A 15,806-nucleotide genomic window follows, 5' to 3' on the forward strand; every position below is an offset into this window, starting at 1 on the left:
ACCATTTCTGCTGTGTACAGCACAACCTGTCATCTAGCCCTTCAGCATGGCTGTAAGCATCGCATATTCTTTCCACCGATTATTATCGTTCTGCTCGATTTGTCACGGTTCATCCGCATCAACCGGAAGGGCCCTTTTTATAAAACCGTTCTGAGCGTAGCACGTGAACCGACTCGAAGCGGAAGTGTGCTACCGTGCCTCTGAAGACCTTTCTGTTCCAAAAACGTTCAAGCATAGTTTTGCTGCTCAGTTAACGTACATTTAATACGAGCATGCCCGCTCTACCCGTCAGTTCCGTAATGCAACGATTTAAGCATTCAGCAGTGGTAGCAGCGCTGTATCCATGAATCAAAGCCTTTCCACCACAGGCAGGTAAAATTCTCAGGGCAACAAAAATGGGCAAAAAGTGGAATGTTCAATTCAAAATGCGTTTAAACCTCATACGCAGCAGCAATGTCCACGGATAAATACGCTGTAACAGCACAATACGTGGTATATACCACGTATTTTTACTCAAAATACGTTTGTAGTGCGTTCCATAATTTTTACCAAATCATTGTTGCGCAGCGATCGATTTTACCACCAATCGATAAATTTATAAAAGCATCGATGCCTACGAATCAGCCCAATGAATGGGGGCATGGCCCGCCCTTCCTTTCTGATGGTACACCACCATTGCGATACGATCGCTTGATGGAAACAAAGAAATGAACGGGCTGCATTGCATACCGCACAATAGCGCATCATGAGATGCGCCATAAATACCAAAAAGTACTCGCCAGAACTGGACAATACCATTTTTACGTCACGGCTCGCCACACAGAGCGTACACGGTGTGCTAATAATATATTTAATCGCTTTGTTCTGATCGTTTACCTACTTGATTCGAAACGCTCTTCTCAATTTGCTCTTCATAACGAAGAACACAACCATCCACAGCACCGATAGATACAAAAACAGGACGAGCAGCCCCATCCTGTAATCTCCTGCCACAGGGAAGCACAGCATATTCAAAAACCTGCTGAACGCCTTCATATGCTCGTGCGCTAGCTGTGGACGGATGGACACGTAGAGCAGGGCGTGCATGTACTTGAGCACGGAAACCTGCGGCAAAAACGCAATAAATTTGTGCACCTCGTGGCTGAGCGGGAACGTGAGAAGAAACGGGTACAGAACGGCTGGTGAAAGGAGACAGACGTAAAGCACGCAACGAACGGCCAGATCAAACCGTAGATACGTGCAAAGCAGGTAGAACAGCCGTGCAGAAATGAGTGCTACAAAGATGAACAAAAACGAGAAGATGGGACTGAGCGCAAGCAGAAGGCCGCTCGCTATACTCATCATAAGGGCGAAGCACAGGCACAGCATGCCCTCGTGAAGCAACCGAGAGAGCACGTTCAGAGAAATTATCCGCTTGGTGGGCAGGCTGTTCGCGAAAAGCACCTGAACGTTATGGCGCGGTGCAAGCAGGGGAACAATCGGAAGTGCGAAGGAGATGAGAGTCGCACAGATGACCAGGCAGTTCGTGTTGTGCTCCTTTTCTATGAAAATGGGGGTGATCGCGTTCTCTACATCGGCGCTCTCACTCCCTGCAACGTTGGGCACCAACAGCTCGATCCTAAACGGGTCAAGGCTATTTTTCATCAGCACAACGCCAACGAAAATAATTAAAACCAAAAACATCTGAAAAACAACGCAGTAAAGCCTAAAATTGCCGGCAATCCCGCGCATCAGCGATACCCAATTCGCTTCCCTGTTCTTCCTCTTGATTTGGCGGCCCTCGTTTTGCTTCTCCAAGTTTTCACTTCTTGCCGTCACGTCCTTGATAACATGGGATATCCCAGAAATGGTCCCCAGCGCCGCACAAAAGTCGTTTACAACCAAAGCTTTGAAGCACTTCCCGCCAATGAAAGAAGTGCCCGTCTTGCACGCAGCGTTACCGCCGAATGCAACACACTCTGTTCGGTGATCCCCATCACAGACCCATTCCACCCCGGCATCACACGTGCTATCGCCTCTTCCGTACCCATCGCTACCCATGACAAACAAAATACCGTAGTACTTCGCCAGCTCCGCCACAATAAGAACGAGCTTTTCACATTCTCGCTCGCTCATACCACAAAAAACGCTGTCGAGGAAGATCGCATCGTAGCCTTGCATGACAAATACGCCTATCGCTACCAACGTGTGGTACAGCTTGTTCAGATCGGAGCAACTCATGTAGAAACACGCAGACAGCCCAAGCTGCTCAAGCAATACGCTCGTTCTCTGTATCTGCTCGGCAACAGTGCTGTGCTGATTGTTCGCGAGGTAAAGGATGTTAAATACCGTAGACGTGCTGTACACGGACACTTTCCGGTTCAGAACGATTTTCTTTATCCTCTTCCTTGCGCGTCTGCTCTCATCCTTACGGTCCCGCCCATCACCTGCATACGCGATATTCGCGCACATGCCCTCCAACAAAACGCTGCTGACACCCTCCACATCCCCAAGCACCAGAAAGACATCATCCCTGTCCAACACGATATCCGGCACTGTAACATCCCTCCCGTTCTCGTGCTCCACGCTTTCGGTGGTTTGTACGCACAGTTGTTTTATCTCGTACTTCTGTGGTTTATTTTCGTACATTGACATGGGCTAGGCGGTTCACTCGGAAATTAAAAATACGAACGACCGGCAATTTATGGCAGTGCAATCCGTGGTTTGCCGAAGATCTGCCTGCCACGGAGCAAAGAACGATTGGTGCACATCGTTTGTTTTAATTACCAGCACAGGCCCAGTGAAGCGCGCCCTCCTCACGATTCTACAAAATCTGACAAGAAATCACTTTCCTCACTCTCCTTGTCACCCTCTAAATCGTTCAGCACACAGTTATCGAGCAGCTTTACTCGTGTATTGTTCGGAATGTCCTTTCTGCCGCTCTTCGCAACGAATCGATGCGTGGCACTTCTGCTCTTGAAATGTTTCATTTTGTTCGTTCGTTTTTGAAAGGGTGTGTTCAGAACAGGAACACATGTGATTTCCCAGTTTACCGACAACGAACAGAAAACCGTGTAATTTTGATCAAATCTGGTTGAACGACACGAAGAGCTGCAAAGAATGGAACAACACGCAATTAATGGTTCAAAACTGTCATTTTATTTGATTGGTTGGTGGTTCGCAATTTTTATTGCTTGTATGTGTGCCAAAGTTTGTTCTTCTGCCCTTCTCTCCATTTCTATATCGAGGCTTTTCTATCGATGTGGGATAAATCACCTCCAAAATTTGATATGCTCAGCCGTAGAACGGTCTTTAGATGGACAAAGTGCGAAAGTCTTGGCGAACTGTTCCCATTCCATAGGTTGCTTCTTCTTCATTTGTGTCCGTTGATTGCAAACACCACATTTCTTGTGCCCATTCTCGTAAATTCTACTCCTCGGGTATTTCCAACCCACGTTCTTGTTCACTAAGTTCTTGTCATTCTTTTCCACTTCACTCCCAATCACACATATTCTCTTATTCCACGCTCTTGTTCACCAAGTTCTTGTCATTCTTTTCCACTTCACTCCCAATCACACATATTCTCTTATTCCACGCTCTCATCGCTTACTTCTGCTCAGTGTCCGTCTTTTCCTTCTTTTTTGGCACCTTCTTCACACCGCTCTCCCTTCCAACCACCCGATCGCTGTTCATAACCCGGCTCACAAGAAAAAACGATCCTGCCATGATGATCACCAATCCGTACACAAATCCTTTGAACTGGTCTAACGTGTAGTACTCAAAGTCCTGGAAATAGATACCTGCCGTGAGCACGCTGAAGAGCGTCCATATAACAAAAAACAGCGGAATAACGAGCAGGGCATCGTAGTGTCTGAGCGCTTTGTTCATCCAAAATATCTGCAGACCCGTGAAAAGAACGATGTTGGCGAAAAATAGGTACGTGATTCCGTACAAAAATTGATTGTCGCCCAGCAATGTCTGATCGACCATCTCGCCGAAGCTTTTGGCGAATAGCGTCGTAAAACTTGCAATAATACCGCTCAGTCCCACGTACAGCACCACCATGCTGTACTTCAGGATGCGTCCTGTCTCTTCAAAATACACCCGGTCGCGTTTCATAAAGTCAAAAAGGTCGTCGGTGAACGACCATTCCGAGTTCACCTCGATGAACTTGACAAGCAGGAACAGAGACAGAATGAGCAGCACAATCACGCCAAACCAGACGAGGGTCTCCTTTTTCTGGTACATTTTGAGCAGCTCACACAGCGTGAACGTCTTGTGCGACCGGCCGCTGTTCATGAGAATGACGGACGAGCCCGTGAGTACAAACACAATGGCCATGAAGTCTTTCCACGTGAACACCTCGCTGTTGATGAGCGGAGCAAAGACGGAATTGGCGATCAGACCGACTGCGCCGAGCGATGCAAGGAGACTTTGGTTGCCGAATATGTAGCTCATGAACCCGGACACCTTGCCAGCCACATACACCACCACACCAATGTAGAACATGGACACGCTCACGCCACGTATCCTGAGATACGGGCTGTGATAGCTGCGCTTTTGTAGATTGAGGCCGATGTTGATGCACAGATTGCCCTGTACGCTCAGATACACGCCCAGCGACCACGCACCCATGTTCTTGCCCATGCACTTGTGCACGCCATCAACCTGTACGCACCCATGCTTGCTCTCGCACCCGTTTAGCAGGTTAGGCCGGCCAGGATTGCACTCTTTTCCCTCGGGCACAGCCCTGCAGCAGTACACGCTGTTGACACTCTTCAACTCGTCGTACTCGCACTCGCTCTCTGCACGACAGCGCGCACTACACGCCAGAGGTCCGTAGTAGAAGTATGAAGCGCATTCCGATGGCTTTGTGCAATTTTTGCCGGCACTCAGCAATTTCTGACACGTGTTATTCACACAGTACAGAGAATGGATGTCAGGGCGTGAACGGACTAGGCAGTCCGAGTCTTTCGTGCAAAATGCTGCGACAGAGGAAATGAACAGAAACATTTTGTTGTGGATACGAGCACGGGTGTTTTAACGATGCGGTAAAACAAACTGAAACATAAAATGAAAGGTAAACACTGCGGGATGATGGCACGATCAGTTTTTGACAGTTTGCGATGAGTGCGCAGCATCCATCGGAGCAATGGATAAAATACCTCTTCGTTGCTGGTCACTTGTTTTGAACAACGCATTTTTTGAACAACTCATCACCACAACTCTTCAACACAACTCTTCATCGCACGAAAACCTCTGCGCTCACTTAAAAACGATTGCTGGCCGTACCCGTCCCGGCAATGCGGGTTGCTTAGCCATTTTGACCTTTATATTCGTTGCCATGGGTAAACACCGGCTGCTTCCGCAAAGGCAGCGCGCCTGCGATACGAACATTCAAGACGGGTACCGTTGGTACGAAACAGTCATTGCCTGCAACTTTTTATTTAGCACTGGCACAGCAAATGCACCTGCCGTCGTGGAGGAACGGCCATTTAACGCTAGCACGGGAGAAGCACCGTCTAAAATCAACAAAGGATGAGCACCACGAGCGATGGAGGAAAATAAATATCTTACACGGTGCTGATCGCTTAGTACATTTTTATTTTCTGAGCTGCCTCTTGGCCATCAGAACAAACAACCGTGCGCTCTCCAGCCGTACACACCACCGCACAAGATCACCAATCCATTCATTCTCCACCCCATTAACACCCACAAATGCCCCGTTTCTTATCATAACTGCCATTTCCATGCCTCCCACACACACGTTCAGATCAAATCCATTTTTTTTCATTGTCACAGCGCCCAGTGTTCCAAAGAACATTTCTAGCACGTTCACCATCATATCATACCATCTGTAGGCATCGACCAGCATCCTGTCATACTCCACACGGCTCCATCTTTTTCTCTTTCGCTTGAGCTCGTCCACCCGCTCCCGCAGATGCACTGCATACGATCTATCACACTCTGTCGACAGTTCTTCTCCCTCCTCCTTCAGCCTCTCCAGCTCCGCTACCATTCCCCTTGCTGCTTCACTTGCCGTATTGTACTCTCTCTCCAGCTTGGCAATCTCTTCTACCCTGTTAAACTCGTTCTCGCTCTCCAAAAAGCGCTTCTTCAGCCCTTCTAGCGTGTCATACGCCACATCAATTCCATTTATACTTTTTCTGAGCTCATAGTTCTTTACACTCAGCTCTTTTATCTCTTCTTCCAGCGCGATGCCCACATCTTTCGTCTCTTTGAGCCTTTTCTTACTCTCCTTAAATATTGGTAGGTAGTCAACCTGCACATCGTCCTTGATGCTGTCGAGGAACAGCATTTTACTCTCTCGTTCTATCAGTGCAAACTTGTAGTTATCGAAATGGTCCTTTACCGATGAGAATTCGTGTTCAATGGTTGAAAAACGTGCGATGTCGTCTTCGGTGATATCAAACGGCATGATGAGGCTTTTTACGGAGGGGTATTTTTACATGAAGTACATCACGGAGACTGTCCGTTCCAGCGGACCAGAAAAGTGTGTTGCACAGGGCTGTGATATGAGAAGATAAATAAACGTACCTTTGGTAACGAAATCAAGGAAGTAAATCGAAGATTGAATTGGTGCCTGCTTGGACAAGCAAGCAATCGTTACAGAAAGATTAAGCATGGTTTAGTGGGGTGGTAGGCAGACACACTTTCGTGCTGAAAGTAGTTGTGCACAATCTGTTTTACGGCGCAGTGTAGACAAGCAAATCAATTTCTCATCGCAATTGTGAAGTGAAAACTTAAACTGTAATAAACCGTGTTGTAACATGGTTTATTACCATGCTCTCGATACAGCACTGTAGATCGTGCCTCCGTGTTCTGGGCAATTGCGAGAAAAAACAAAAAATCATGAAACATTTATAGGAGAGTGGAATGAACGATTCACCCCAAAAAGTGAAAAGTACCGCTAGCCAGACACCTTCATCGATCTACGTAAGCATGATTTAACCCGCACACGGAGCCTCAAGAGCAATTAAACCATTGCTCAGTCCATAACTCAGCCATTCATACTTTATTTAACCTCTTCATCCTCATATTTGCCCTCTTCGCTCTCCTCATCTATCTCTTTCAAGATATCGTCCAATCGACGGGCTAACTGCTCCAAATTACCTTCAATCTCGTGCACCTTACCGGTGAGTGCTGCAACAATTTCATCCACTTCTTCGGGCTCTTTGATGACTTTGATTCTTTCCTCAGGCATCTGTGGGAGGGGTTGGTGTATATGTTAGGGATAAAGATGAGAACGGTTTGTTGAGTGAGTATCAAAGATAGTGGGTACGGTCGGTCTTAACGAACCAGAAGTGTGTTTTTACGTGTAGATCAATAAAGGTATTTTTAGCGGATGGAAAGCTGTTAGGATGCGTAGCAAGAACTATGAACACAACAAGTGCATGAACAGTAGTTTATGCGAATATAAACAACAAAATTAGCGCATAAAACATGAAATGGTGGAAGAGTCGATCAAACCGCGATTTGTGTGATGAGGGCAGAAAGGACGTGTAACCAACCGTACAGCTATGGCGAGGTGCAATTCATAACATAATTTTGATGTACTTTATTTGTGAGAATGAGAAGCAGAAACATCGCTAATCCTGAAAGGATGCTGATCCAAAGCGTGCCACGCCATATTCAAGATAAAGGTTCGAGTGTCTCTCTGAATATAGGATGTAAAAAACTTTGTTCTCTCGTTCTATATTATGCTTGCTAGCCCGTAACACACAACCAATGCTGTTATTGTCCCTTTGTACGGCATGGTACTTTGCATTCACTTCTTGGTATTGTACAGCTCATCATTTTTCATTTTGTTCCTGAGCACGTTGACCAAAGATTCTTCAACCTTCACCAGCCCCTTTATACCCTCATCTAGACCGTTATACCGATCCATCAGCACACTTTCTTCTCTCTCATACCGGTATTGCACACCTGTCCGCGTATTCATCTTCCACTTTGACCACGGTCTTTCAATTTTCATCCGTTTCTGGTTTATCTTTGTGAATGATTGCGGCACTGCAGTTGGTAAATTTGCCAGCTTTGTTTTTCTGATCGATCGCGGTTTTAGAATGTCGTGCCGCATCCGTGCGAGGGGCAAGATATTTTTTGTTTTGTGGCAGGATTAACGAATTGGAACGAGCAAGCCTCGGAGGTAAGAGAGTGATAGAAAGGATTTGCTGCATTGATATGACAGGTTTAGAGTCTTATTATCCATTCAATATAAATGGAGTGGGAAGTGTTGAGAGAAACTGGCTGTAACAGATTTTTGGAAGAATCGCCCTCAGCTCTGCAAGAAAAATTGAGCACTATCACGCGTATTACGTACAGGATGCAATGATAAGAAGTAGAAATGCTACCGAGATTGATCATCAAGCGAATGGTTTAATCTTATTGTTGTGTTCGGTCAGCTGATCGATGAAGGAGATGTGCGGCTTTCACACTTATTTTACTGTTTTAACATACGCCGCGTGATGATTGTTGTATTGTCAGCCTGTACCACCATTTAGTCGTTTTATGAGGATAGGAGTGCCGAACCAAATGACCAGTCGCGCGAGGTTACAGAACGAATAAAACGTGCCATTGGTCAACGGGCAAGGATTTAAATTACCTCAGTTCATACATACGTGTGGAAAGGTCAGAGGCACAGGTTATAAGCAACCAAAGAGGCGCTCAAAGTATAAAAATGTTAGCTCGTTGACGATTGGAAGGGTAATTACGTTTGTGAAGACCTCTGACCACAAAAATGCAAAACAGTACCTGATGAAACATTTAGGTGATACCACCAGCTACTGATGCACCTTAACATTTCGGCAGAAACATCACCATGTGCCAAGACTCTCACGGCTATGGCAGAGAACTACCACAGAATACCACCTTAACATTTCGGCAGAAACATCACCATGTGCCAAGACTTTCACGGCTATGGCAGAGAACCACCACAGAATACAGGATTAAGCCGGGCAACATCGGATATAAGATAAAGTAAAGTATTGTTGATGCTATGAATACCTTATTTAGGTTCCTGTTGCCTAATGGATTTTGCGATCCTTCTTTTCTCGATTATTTCTAACGTATTTTATAATACGAGGCATTTAGCACTGCCTGTCTTCGACAAGTACATTCATGGCAATAAAATGGATTTACCGATTATTTGGGCTGCATGCGTATTACAAATACTATCGCATGCGGTGCTATGCACAATTGCCGTGCCTTAACTGGCAGTTTACTGCATATAATATTGGCTTGTCCAGTCATATGTAAAGAACCCCTTTGTATCATCGTATCGATACTCGTCTTTTCCTAAACGGTACAACCCCCGTATCACTCGAATCTATGTTAAATCTCAATTCCAAACGGTCCTTTCTGCCCTCGAACCCTGCGATGCGCCTCTCGCGACCATACCTCATTAATTAAAAACACGCCCTGTTGTCCCAATTTTAAAAATCGCAAATTCTTAGCCCCCATTTAAAATGTCCTCAAAACTTCTGACCGAGATAAAATCAACGTTTCAGCAGGGCCTCACACCACGCAACATCATAAAATCGCTGGTGAGTCTTCTCAAGCACATTCAGAACAACACGATATCTCCTCAGCAGACCGAACAAATCGCTTTTTTTCTTCTGCGCTCGTTCAGCCTGAACAACAATTTTGTAAATCAATTGGTGTACGTGTGTTTGAATTTGTTGCTGCCGTTCGATAATTCATTTGTTGCAATCAACATCATTGACAAGAAGGAGGAGCTGGGACTGAGGCTGCTCGTTAAGATTGTGCCCGAGGAAATGGTGGGAGACTTTATGAAATATGTGATGGAATGCAAGGATGTGGACCTAGGAATGCTGTGCCTGTTGCGATTGCATCGTGATATGGTGCTGAAAGAGATGGCAAAAGAACTAGGAGATGAGAGGAAGCCAACATGCGATCAGGTAAGGAAGGCATCGAACAGTCTCATAACGTATTTTGGGAAGCTCAAGACAGAGTTTATGAGGTATCACAAGGTGGACACTTCGAAGACTGTGCAGCATTACCATGCCATTCTATTTGAAAGCATTGAAAAGCCGTTTTCATCGTTTTATAGGGACGGCTACGACCAGAGATACACTGTGATTGGGCGGGGAATGGCAGGTGCGCAGCAAGCACGCACCACAAATAATCTTCGAGATCACCTGAACGTAAAGATAAGTGGCGAGATTTGTTTCACTGAGGCCCTCAGAAAAGTAAGCTATATGAAGGATCCTGTGCCGTTCTTGAGCCAAGCAATAACCAATGCTGGGATTCTGCTGAACAGCAACGACATTGTCATAAGAATGAGCACTCTGCGCTCTCTCGATGCGTTGAGCCAGAATTACGCGCGTAAAGTAGCTGTGCTTAATCCTTCGCTCATTAAGATAAACGACGATCATTCGCTAAGAATACTGCTCAGGACAGGCGACAGCAACACGATAGAAAGGATCGCCAACACAGATCTTACGCAGTACGATGATGAGAAGGCGTTGCTTATCGTTAAAGCGTTTGGTACAATCGCGCAGAAGAATGGGAAAGAGGAGGAAATGGCACGATTCTTGAAACCTTTAATGTTCAAGAGAAGCAGTCTGGAGATGAAGAAGGAGATTGTGCGCATGTATGGTGAACTGCTAGGTGAACATATGCTTGATGATGAGTGTTACATCAATTACGAGGAAGACGATGAAAGCGCTACTGCGACAGATGCCCCGGGAATTGAGGTCAAAGGCAAGAATGGCGATGGTGAAAATGTTGATCACAGCCCCATCAAAAGTGCCCTCAACAAAAGTTTCATCATGGATGTGCTTGTCGAGTACTTGGAGGACAGCCAGTACAGCATCATCACAAATGACATACTTGGTCTAATCAAGGACAAAAAGTACCTAGTGGCAGTGTACAATCGCTTGATTCTTGAAAACGAGATTGTCAGGAACAATGCAATGGCGTGTGTAAATCGACTTACAGGCAAAGGGCTTTTTGAAGAAAACGAGGACGATCTACTCAATTACTACTTCATGAATAGAAAGAACGCAGACGTAAGTAAATACGTGTCTAATAAAAAAAAAGAAAGCATATTTATAAAGGAAACGCGGCCGGTCGTACTTTTGAACAAGGAGATGAAGGTAGTTCTGGTCAAGCGCGTGTTCAAGTGCTTTATCTATGTGATCCTTAAGATGGAGAACACCGCTAAAGATCTGGATATAGCAGAGGGAAAGATGCTCATGGGAGTTGAAGAAGGCAAGGACCAGTACTGGGATGAAAAGGCGTTCTGCAAGAGTGCGCACTACGACGATGAGTACACAAAGGGAGATTTTCAATTCGTTGACTGCTGTACGCGCCTCGATGAGAAGCAGGGCGAAGGCGTGAGCAAAACCACCACTGTGCTCTTCGGAATTAAAGCCGGCTTTTCGACGACCGTTGTGCTCAAAAGACCGCTCGTGATTAATACAGAATGCTCTGCAGTATGCTTCTACGACTTAATGGATCCGGCTACCGAGGAATTCGAAAATGAGACAAGGGAACTGCGACCCTTTAATGTAAATTATTTGGACACGATCAAACCCTGCAGTCACGGAAAGACGCCATCGCATAATAAGAAAACATCGTTTGCACTGGAGAACAGGTCGCTGAGCGTTGCGAAGGAAGAGGTACTGGACATTTTTAACTTGCAGGTGGTTGATCAGGTGTATACAGATGATGTGGTGCAGTTGATCTTAGAGGGTATTACGATGGATAGTGTATATGTGCGAATTGAGGTGAAACTGGAGGGTATGGGTAGCGATGTGGGCGTGTTTTTGAAAGTATTAGCGAGCAGCGTAGAGGTAATTGACAAGATATTGGGTGTTTTACAGTGAGCAGGTAAATAAAATGACTGTAAGTATGGGAGCATGTTACATATGCACATATCTTTGAATGAATTATATAACGCATTTCTGTACCTGAAATATGTCACATATACCGTACGTATTGTTGTTAGAGCACTTATAGTTACCAGCTTATACTTCCTTAGCATTTTAGCCTAGTGGCTGCAATCTGGACCTGTGATTCAACATGAAGACAGAAATTATTTGTGTTGAATGCTATTTGGATATGTATAATTATTTGATATTGATATAGAGCTTTAAATTTACCATATACATTCTAACAGCGTTGAGGAATATTTCTAGCTTTTATTTATGAATTCTGGAATGTTTATGTAGGTTTTTCATGGCATGACTTGCTGTGCTATCCCATTTATCAAAATGGGTGCATGAATCGATAGTATACCAAAATAGCGCTTTTGAATATAACTAAAACATTAGGTCATTCCTTTCTACCAACTGTTGTATAGTTACAAAATTAATAAATTACTTTCATTCTAGTAGCTCATTATACACAACATTTCTTGTGTATACTTTATCATTCTCACGCTTTCCATGGTCTCCATTGTCAGCAACATACACCCTTAGACCGTTTGCATAGCCACTCTCGACAGAGTTACATACAACTGACCATGCACAAAGACTGGGCTGTGCAGATAAACACCTACCTTGTCAAATGACTGACCCTGTGACTTATGGATTGTCATCGTAAACGAAAGAAGAACCGGAAACTGTCTTCTCTTGAGTATGAATGGCAGCTTTGTCTCGCTCGGTGCCATGTCGATCCTTGGTATCACTGCCCTGCTATCTTTCCTGGATCCGGTTACAATAGTAGCTATGATGAAGTTTGTGTGGAGTTCATCAACCACCAGGTGTGTGCCATTGAGTAGGCTGTTGGCTGGATCAAGGTTGCGCAATAGCATTATCAACGCACCCCTTTTTAGAACTAACTTGTGCGGTGGCATTCCTGAAGGCTGCTGCTTGTTGAGAAAGTCTAACGGATAGTTCGCAACAACATCATTGTCCTCTGTGACAATAGAGTCTGCACTCGTGTATGTCACTTCGTTGCCAATCATCAAGTCAAGGACACTGTCATTGATTTCCTTTGCAGCATCGTTGTTTGTTGTGAGTATAGTTCTGTTCGTCAGATCTTCGCTGTCAGCCATGTTGGCCACATCACCATATATCTCGTTAACGATGTCATCGCACATATCGTCAACATATTCGTTGAACAGTCCAAGTGCATCATGTGGTCTGTTGAACACACAGATGTATGCGAACAGCTTTCTGATATGGTCAGATGTCTCTGTCATTGCAGCTTCGCTCAGCATGTTCTTTCATTCACTGTCATCCTGCAGAAGATTTTTTGCCCTTGCTGCTTCCTCGGATGTGCCATATACAACATTGTTTGCACTTCTTAAGTCGTCGAATGACGTTGCATCTCTCACATTGAGCAAGAGCATTCTCAGATAGAATCTCTCCTTTTCCTCTGGATTGACCGCATACGATCTTGTAATGACCTTGCCATCACCTCGCTATCGCAATACCCATCGGCTGTTCTGGTACACATAGTGATATGGAATGTCGGTGTAGAGATATTGTCTGATTATTTTTTACTGCAACTGGTATTATTTTTTTGGAACATGCACAATACTGAAGTGCTTTGTTAAGAACTGTGCACGGAGCACAGGAACATTTTGCAGACTCTCGTAGGTCCGATCAATAAATAAGGCTTTGCCGCGGTAGACAATCAGCTGATTATCTACAGCACAGGCAGAACCACCAGGATTTACCAATTGTGTCTTTTCCACCAAAAACTTTTCAGTTGGCGTATTGTCAAAATCTGGATGCATAATGCACCGACTTCTTAACTTATTTATAGTTTTGATTCTTTACATAAAAATGAACGCTAGTCGATGATGAGAACATACAAACTGTTCACCAAAACATCTGTTTAATTGTGATATTATGTTCTGCTACATTGACCAAAAACTTACTTTTACATCCATTTTGTATTCGCAAATGTATTTCATTCCTTTCTGGTAAATCATCTAAATATATTGTAAATGCTATCATGATTTGTAACAATGTTGAGGACATCAAACAAAAGTTAAAAGTGCAGATATGTTATTTATTTCATGCAGTTTGATTAGACGTGGTGGTGTTCATAAAAACAGCCAACCAAATAATAGTAGGGGTTGAATAAATAAAAATAGAATGAAAATATTGTTTGTAAATGATGACTAAGTGCATCTCATAAAGAATGAGTTGTACAACAACTTTAGACTCTTCATGCAGTGCGAATACGTGAAACAAATGTTTTCATTTTTCTCGAAGGGTCAAATAATTTATTTTTCAGAACTGATCAATCAGCTTTCGAGTTGTATTCTCATGTATTAAATCGATGGGTGATAACGTAATTAACGTGAAAGTTCAATACTGAAGTAGTTTAAATAAACGATAATCTTAAAAGGGTTCCTTAAGCATGATGATCGTTACTTTAAAACAGCTGCTCAACAATTTACTGAGCAGTGATATGAATGAACAATTCGATAGGACCAAGGCAATCTTGAAGGTGCCTAGGGCGTTTAAATTCAAAATGGGCATATAACCCGATTAAGCAAATCAATGAGTCATCTATACGATGGGATCAATTGAATCGTTCGTGTGGTAAGCAATCCATGCGAATAGCTGTCACAAGCGCAAAAAATACTGCACATACAAACAAAATAAGTAAAACATTTACTTTTTTCTTTGCATTTCATCTCTGCACATGATAATGATAAGATACCGCGTTATGCTTTTGACCTGATGATATAGCTACGATTTGTTGCTTAAGTCATTTAGTCCGATAATGACATTAAAATAGTAACAGCAAGGTTAAACTTACGGAGTGGTGGGTAGCAAAAAAACCATAAAAATCTATTTCTGTGAACCATTGCACAGTGCTTATAACAGAACACTCATTCTTGCTGATTTGTTTTCTCTGTGTTTCTAAAACAGAAAATCGGAGCAGCAAACTTACGCTGTGCAGGCTAAGCATTGACCTGAAAATTTTTTAATACCCGGTGCCCTCTAAATGGTTACGAAGGAGAAGATCATCAAAGCCACATATTACCAATTTATATCGATAATAGTTATTGTGATTCTTACGGTCACCGTTAACAAACACTTTAAATATCTCCTAGGCTTGGTTTTCTTGAATATGAGCATTCTTTTTTTCCAGTACATAAGCGTGTGCCAGAGAAACGGAGTCGATACAGAAAGAGCTGTGATAAGGGCCCTGAAACCAAAAAAATGTAAGAAAAGAGAAGATATCAGCGAACAGCAAAAGGATATACTAGATGGTAGTAGTATTATGGACACCAATTTAAGCTTGAAAGAGAGCACTCAACGTGCTGGAATGTCGGACCTAGCCGCAACGAGAAGAGGCTTCGAAAAGTTTATTGTGCAGTATGTCATCCCTGTATCGAGTTCAAGCATGGACGATTCAATAGATTCTATGGATATGACCACTCATGATCTTGTGAAGAATATTTTGAAACACGGTTTTATATCATACGATAGGAAGAAAATAGAGCATAGGCGGGTGATGTATGAGTTGCTGAGAAAAGTATTTGGTGAGAGAGGAATTGTGGTTCATCCGGAATGTATGGTGTACTGCTACGTGAACAAGGAGCGAATGGAAAGTTGGGGCGACCCTGTACTGGCCTATCTTTTTATGGTCTGCTGTGCCGTACGGGATAACAACGAATGGTTTGATAGAAAGGGAATGCGCTTCTTGGATGAGCTCTTGACTTAAATGCGAGTTTTGCTCAATGCAGCCCTTTCAGTTGGTTGCTTAACAGTACTTGGATAGGTTGTAAAATTAATCGTAGCAGTAAATTTAATAAAAATATGAGAAAAGCAATTATAGTGTGCTTAAAATCACTGATACCAACGATTTTAACG

General features: G+C 43.8%; 9 protein-coding genes across 9 annotated transcripts; 3 read left to right on the forward strand and 6 right to left on the reverse strand.

Annotated features, from left to right (window-relative positions):
- Positions 1-834: 834 nt before the first annotated feature.
- Positions 835-2,628, reverse strand: VCUG_01362 (uncharacterized protein; the record flags this gene model as incomplete). The annotated part of the gene is made up of 1 exon (XM_008076189.1): positions 835-2,628. The coding sequence occupies one exon, from the start codon at positions 2,626-2,628 to the stop codon at positions 877-879; it is 1,752 nt and encodes a 583-aa protein (XP_008074380.1). The 3' UTR covers positions 835-876.
- A 167-nt stretch (positions 2,629-2,795) lies between these two features.
- VCUG_02844 (uncharacterized protein) lies at positions 2,796-2,969 on the reverse strand (the record flags this gene model as incomplete). Its single annotated transcript, XM_008076197.1, has 1 exon — positions 2,796-2,969. The coding sequence occupies one exon, from the start codon at positions 2,967-2,969 to the stop codon at positions 2,796-2,798; it is 174 nt and encodes a 57-aa protein (XP_008074388.1).
- Positions 2,970-3,478: 509 nt separating this feature from the next.
- On the reverse strand, positions 3,479-5,068 carry VCUG_01363 (uncharacterized protein). The gene has a single exon (XM_008076190.1). The coding sequence runs from the start codon at positions 4,990-4,992 to the stop codon at positions 3,586-3,588; it is 1,407 nt and encodes a 468-aa protein (XP_008074381.1). The 5' UTR covers positions 4,993-5,068; the 3' UTR covers positions 3,479-3,585.
- On the forward strand, positions 4,628-5,532 carry VCUG_01364 (uncharacterized protein). The gene has a single exon (XM_008076191.1). It carries the CDS (start codon positions 5,132-5,134, stop codon positions 5,519-5,521), a length of 390 nt encoding a protein of 129 aa, XP_008074382.1. The 5' UTR covers positions 4,628-5,131; the 3' UTR covers positions 5,522-5,532.
- Positions 5,409-6,418, reverse strand: VCUG_01365 (uncharacterized protein; the record flags this gene model as incomplete). The annotated part of the gene is made up of 1 exon (XM_008076192.1): positions 5,409-6,418. The coding sequence occupies one exon, from the start codon at positions 6,416-6,418 to the stop codon at positions 5,582-5,584; it is 837 nt and encodes a 278-aa protein (XP_008074383.1). The 3' UTR covers positions 5,409-5,581.
- A 1,350-nt stretch (positions 6,419-7,768) lies between these two features.
- Positions 7,769-8,077, reverse strand: VCUG_01366 (uncharacterized protein; the record flags this gene model as incomplete). Its single annotated transcript, XM_008076193.1, has 1 exon — positions 7,769-8,077. The coding sequence occupies one exon, from the start codon at positions 8,075-8,077 to the stop codon at positions 7,769-7,771; it is 309 nt and encodes a 102-aa protein (XP_008074384.1).
- A 1,387-nt stretch (positions 8,078-9,464) lies between these two features.
- VCUG_01367 (uncharacterized protein) lies at positions 9,465-11,896 on the forward strand (the record flags this gene model as incomplete). The annotated part of the gene is made up of 1 exon (XM_008076194.1): positions 9,465-11,896. The coding sequence occupies one exon, from the start codon at positions 9,465-9,467 to the stop codon at positions 11,847-11,849; it is 2,385 nt and encodes a 794-aa protein (XP_008074385.1). The 3' UTR covers positions 11,850-11,896.
- Positions 11,897-13,483: 1,587 nt separating this feature from the next.
- VCUG_01368 (uncharacterized protein) lies at positions 13,484-13,708 on the reverse strand (the record flags this gene model as incomplete). Its single annotated transcript, XM_008076195.1, has 1 exon — positions 13,484-13,708. One exon carries the CDS (start codon positions 13,706-13,708, stop codon positions 13,484-13,486), a length of 225 nt encoding a protein of 74 aa, XP_008074386.1.
- Positions 13,709-14,934: 1,226 nt separating this feature from the next.
- Positions 14,935-15,765, forward strand: VCUG_01369 (uncharacterized protein; the record flags this gene model as incomplete). The annotated part of the gene is made up of 1 exon (XM_008076196.1): positions 14,935-15,765. The coding sequence occupies one exon, from the start codon at positions 14,935-14,937 to the stop codon at positions 15,655-15,657; it is 723 nt and encodes a 240-aa protein (XP_008074387.1). The 3' UTR covers positions 15,658-15,765.
- Between the last annotated feature and the right edge of the window lie 41 nt (positions 15,766-15,806).

Source organism: Vavraia culicis, assembly GCF_000192795.1.
Source record: "Vavraia culicis subsp. floridensis unplaced genomic scaffold supercont1.20, whole genome shotgun sequence".
NCBI lineage: Eukaryota > Fungi > Microsporidia > Pleistophoridae > Vavraia > Vavraia culicis.

Coding starts and splice junctions, on each gene's coding strand:
- VCUG_01363 (XM_008076190.1), bottom strand. CDS start 4,992: ATGTTTCTGTTCATTTCCTCTGTCGCAGCATTTTGCACGAAAGACTCG.
- VCUG_01364 (XM_008076191.1), top strand. CDS start 5,132: ATGGATAAAATACCTCTTCGTTGCTGGTCACTTGTTTTGAACAACGCA.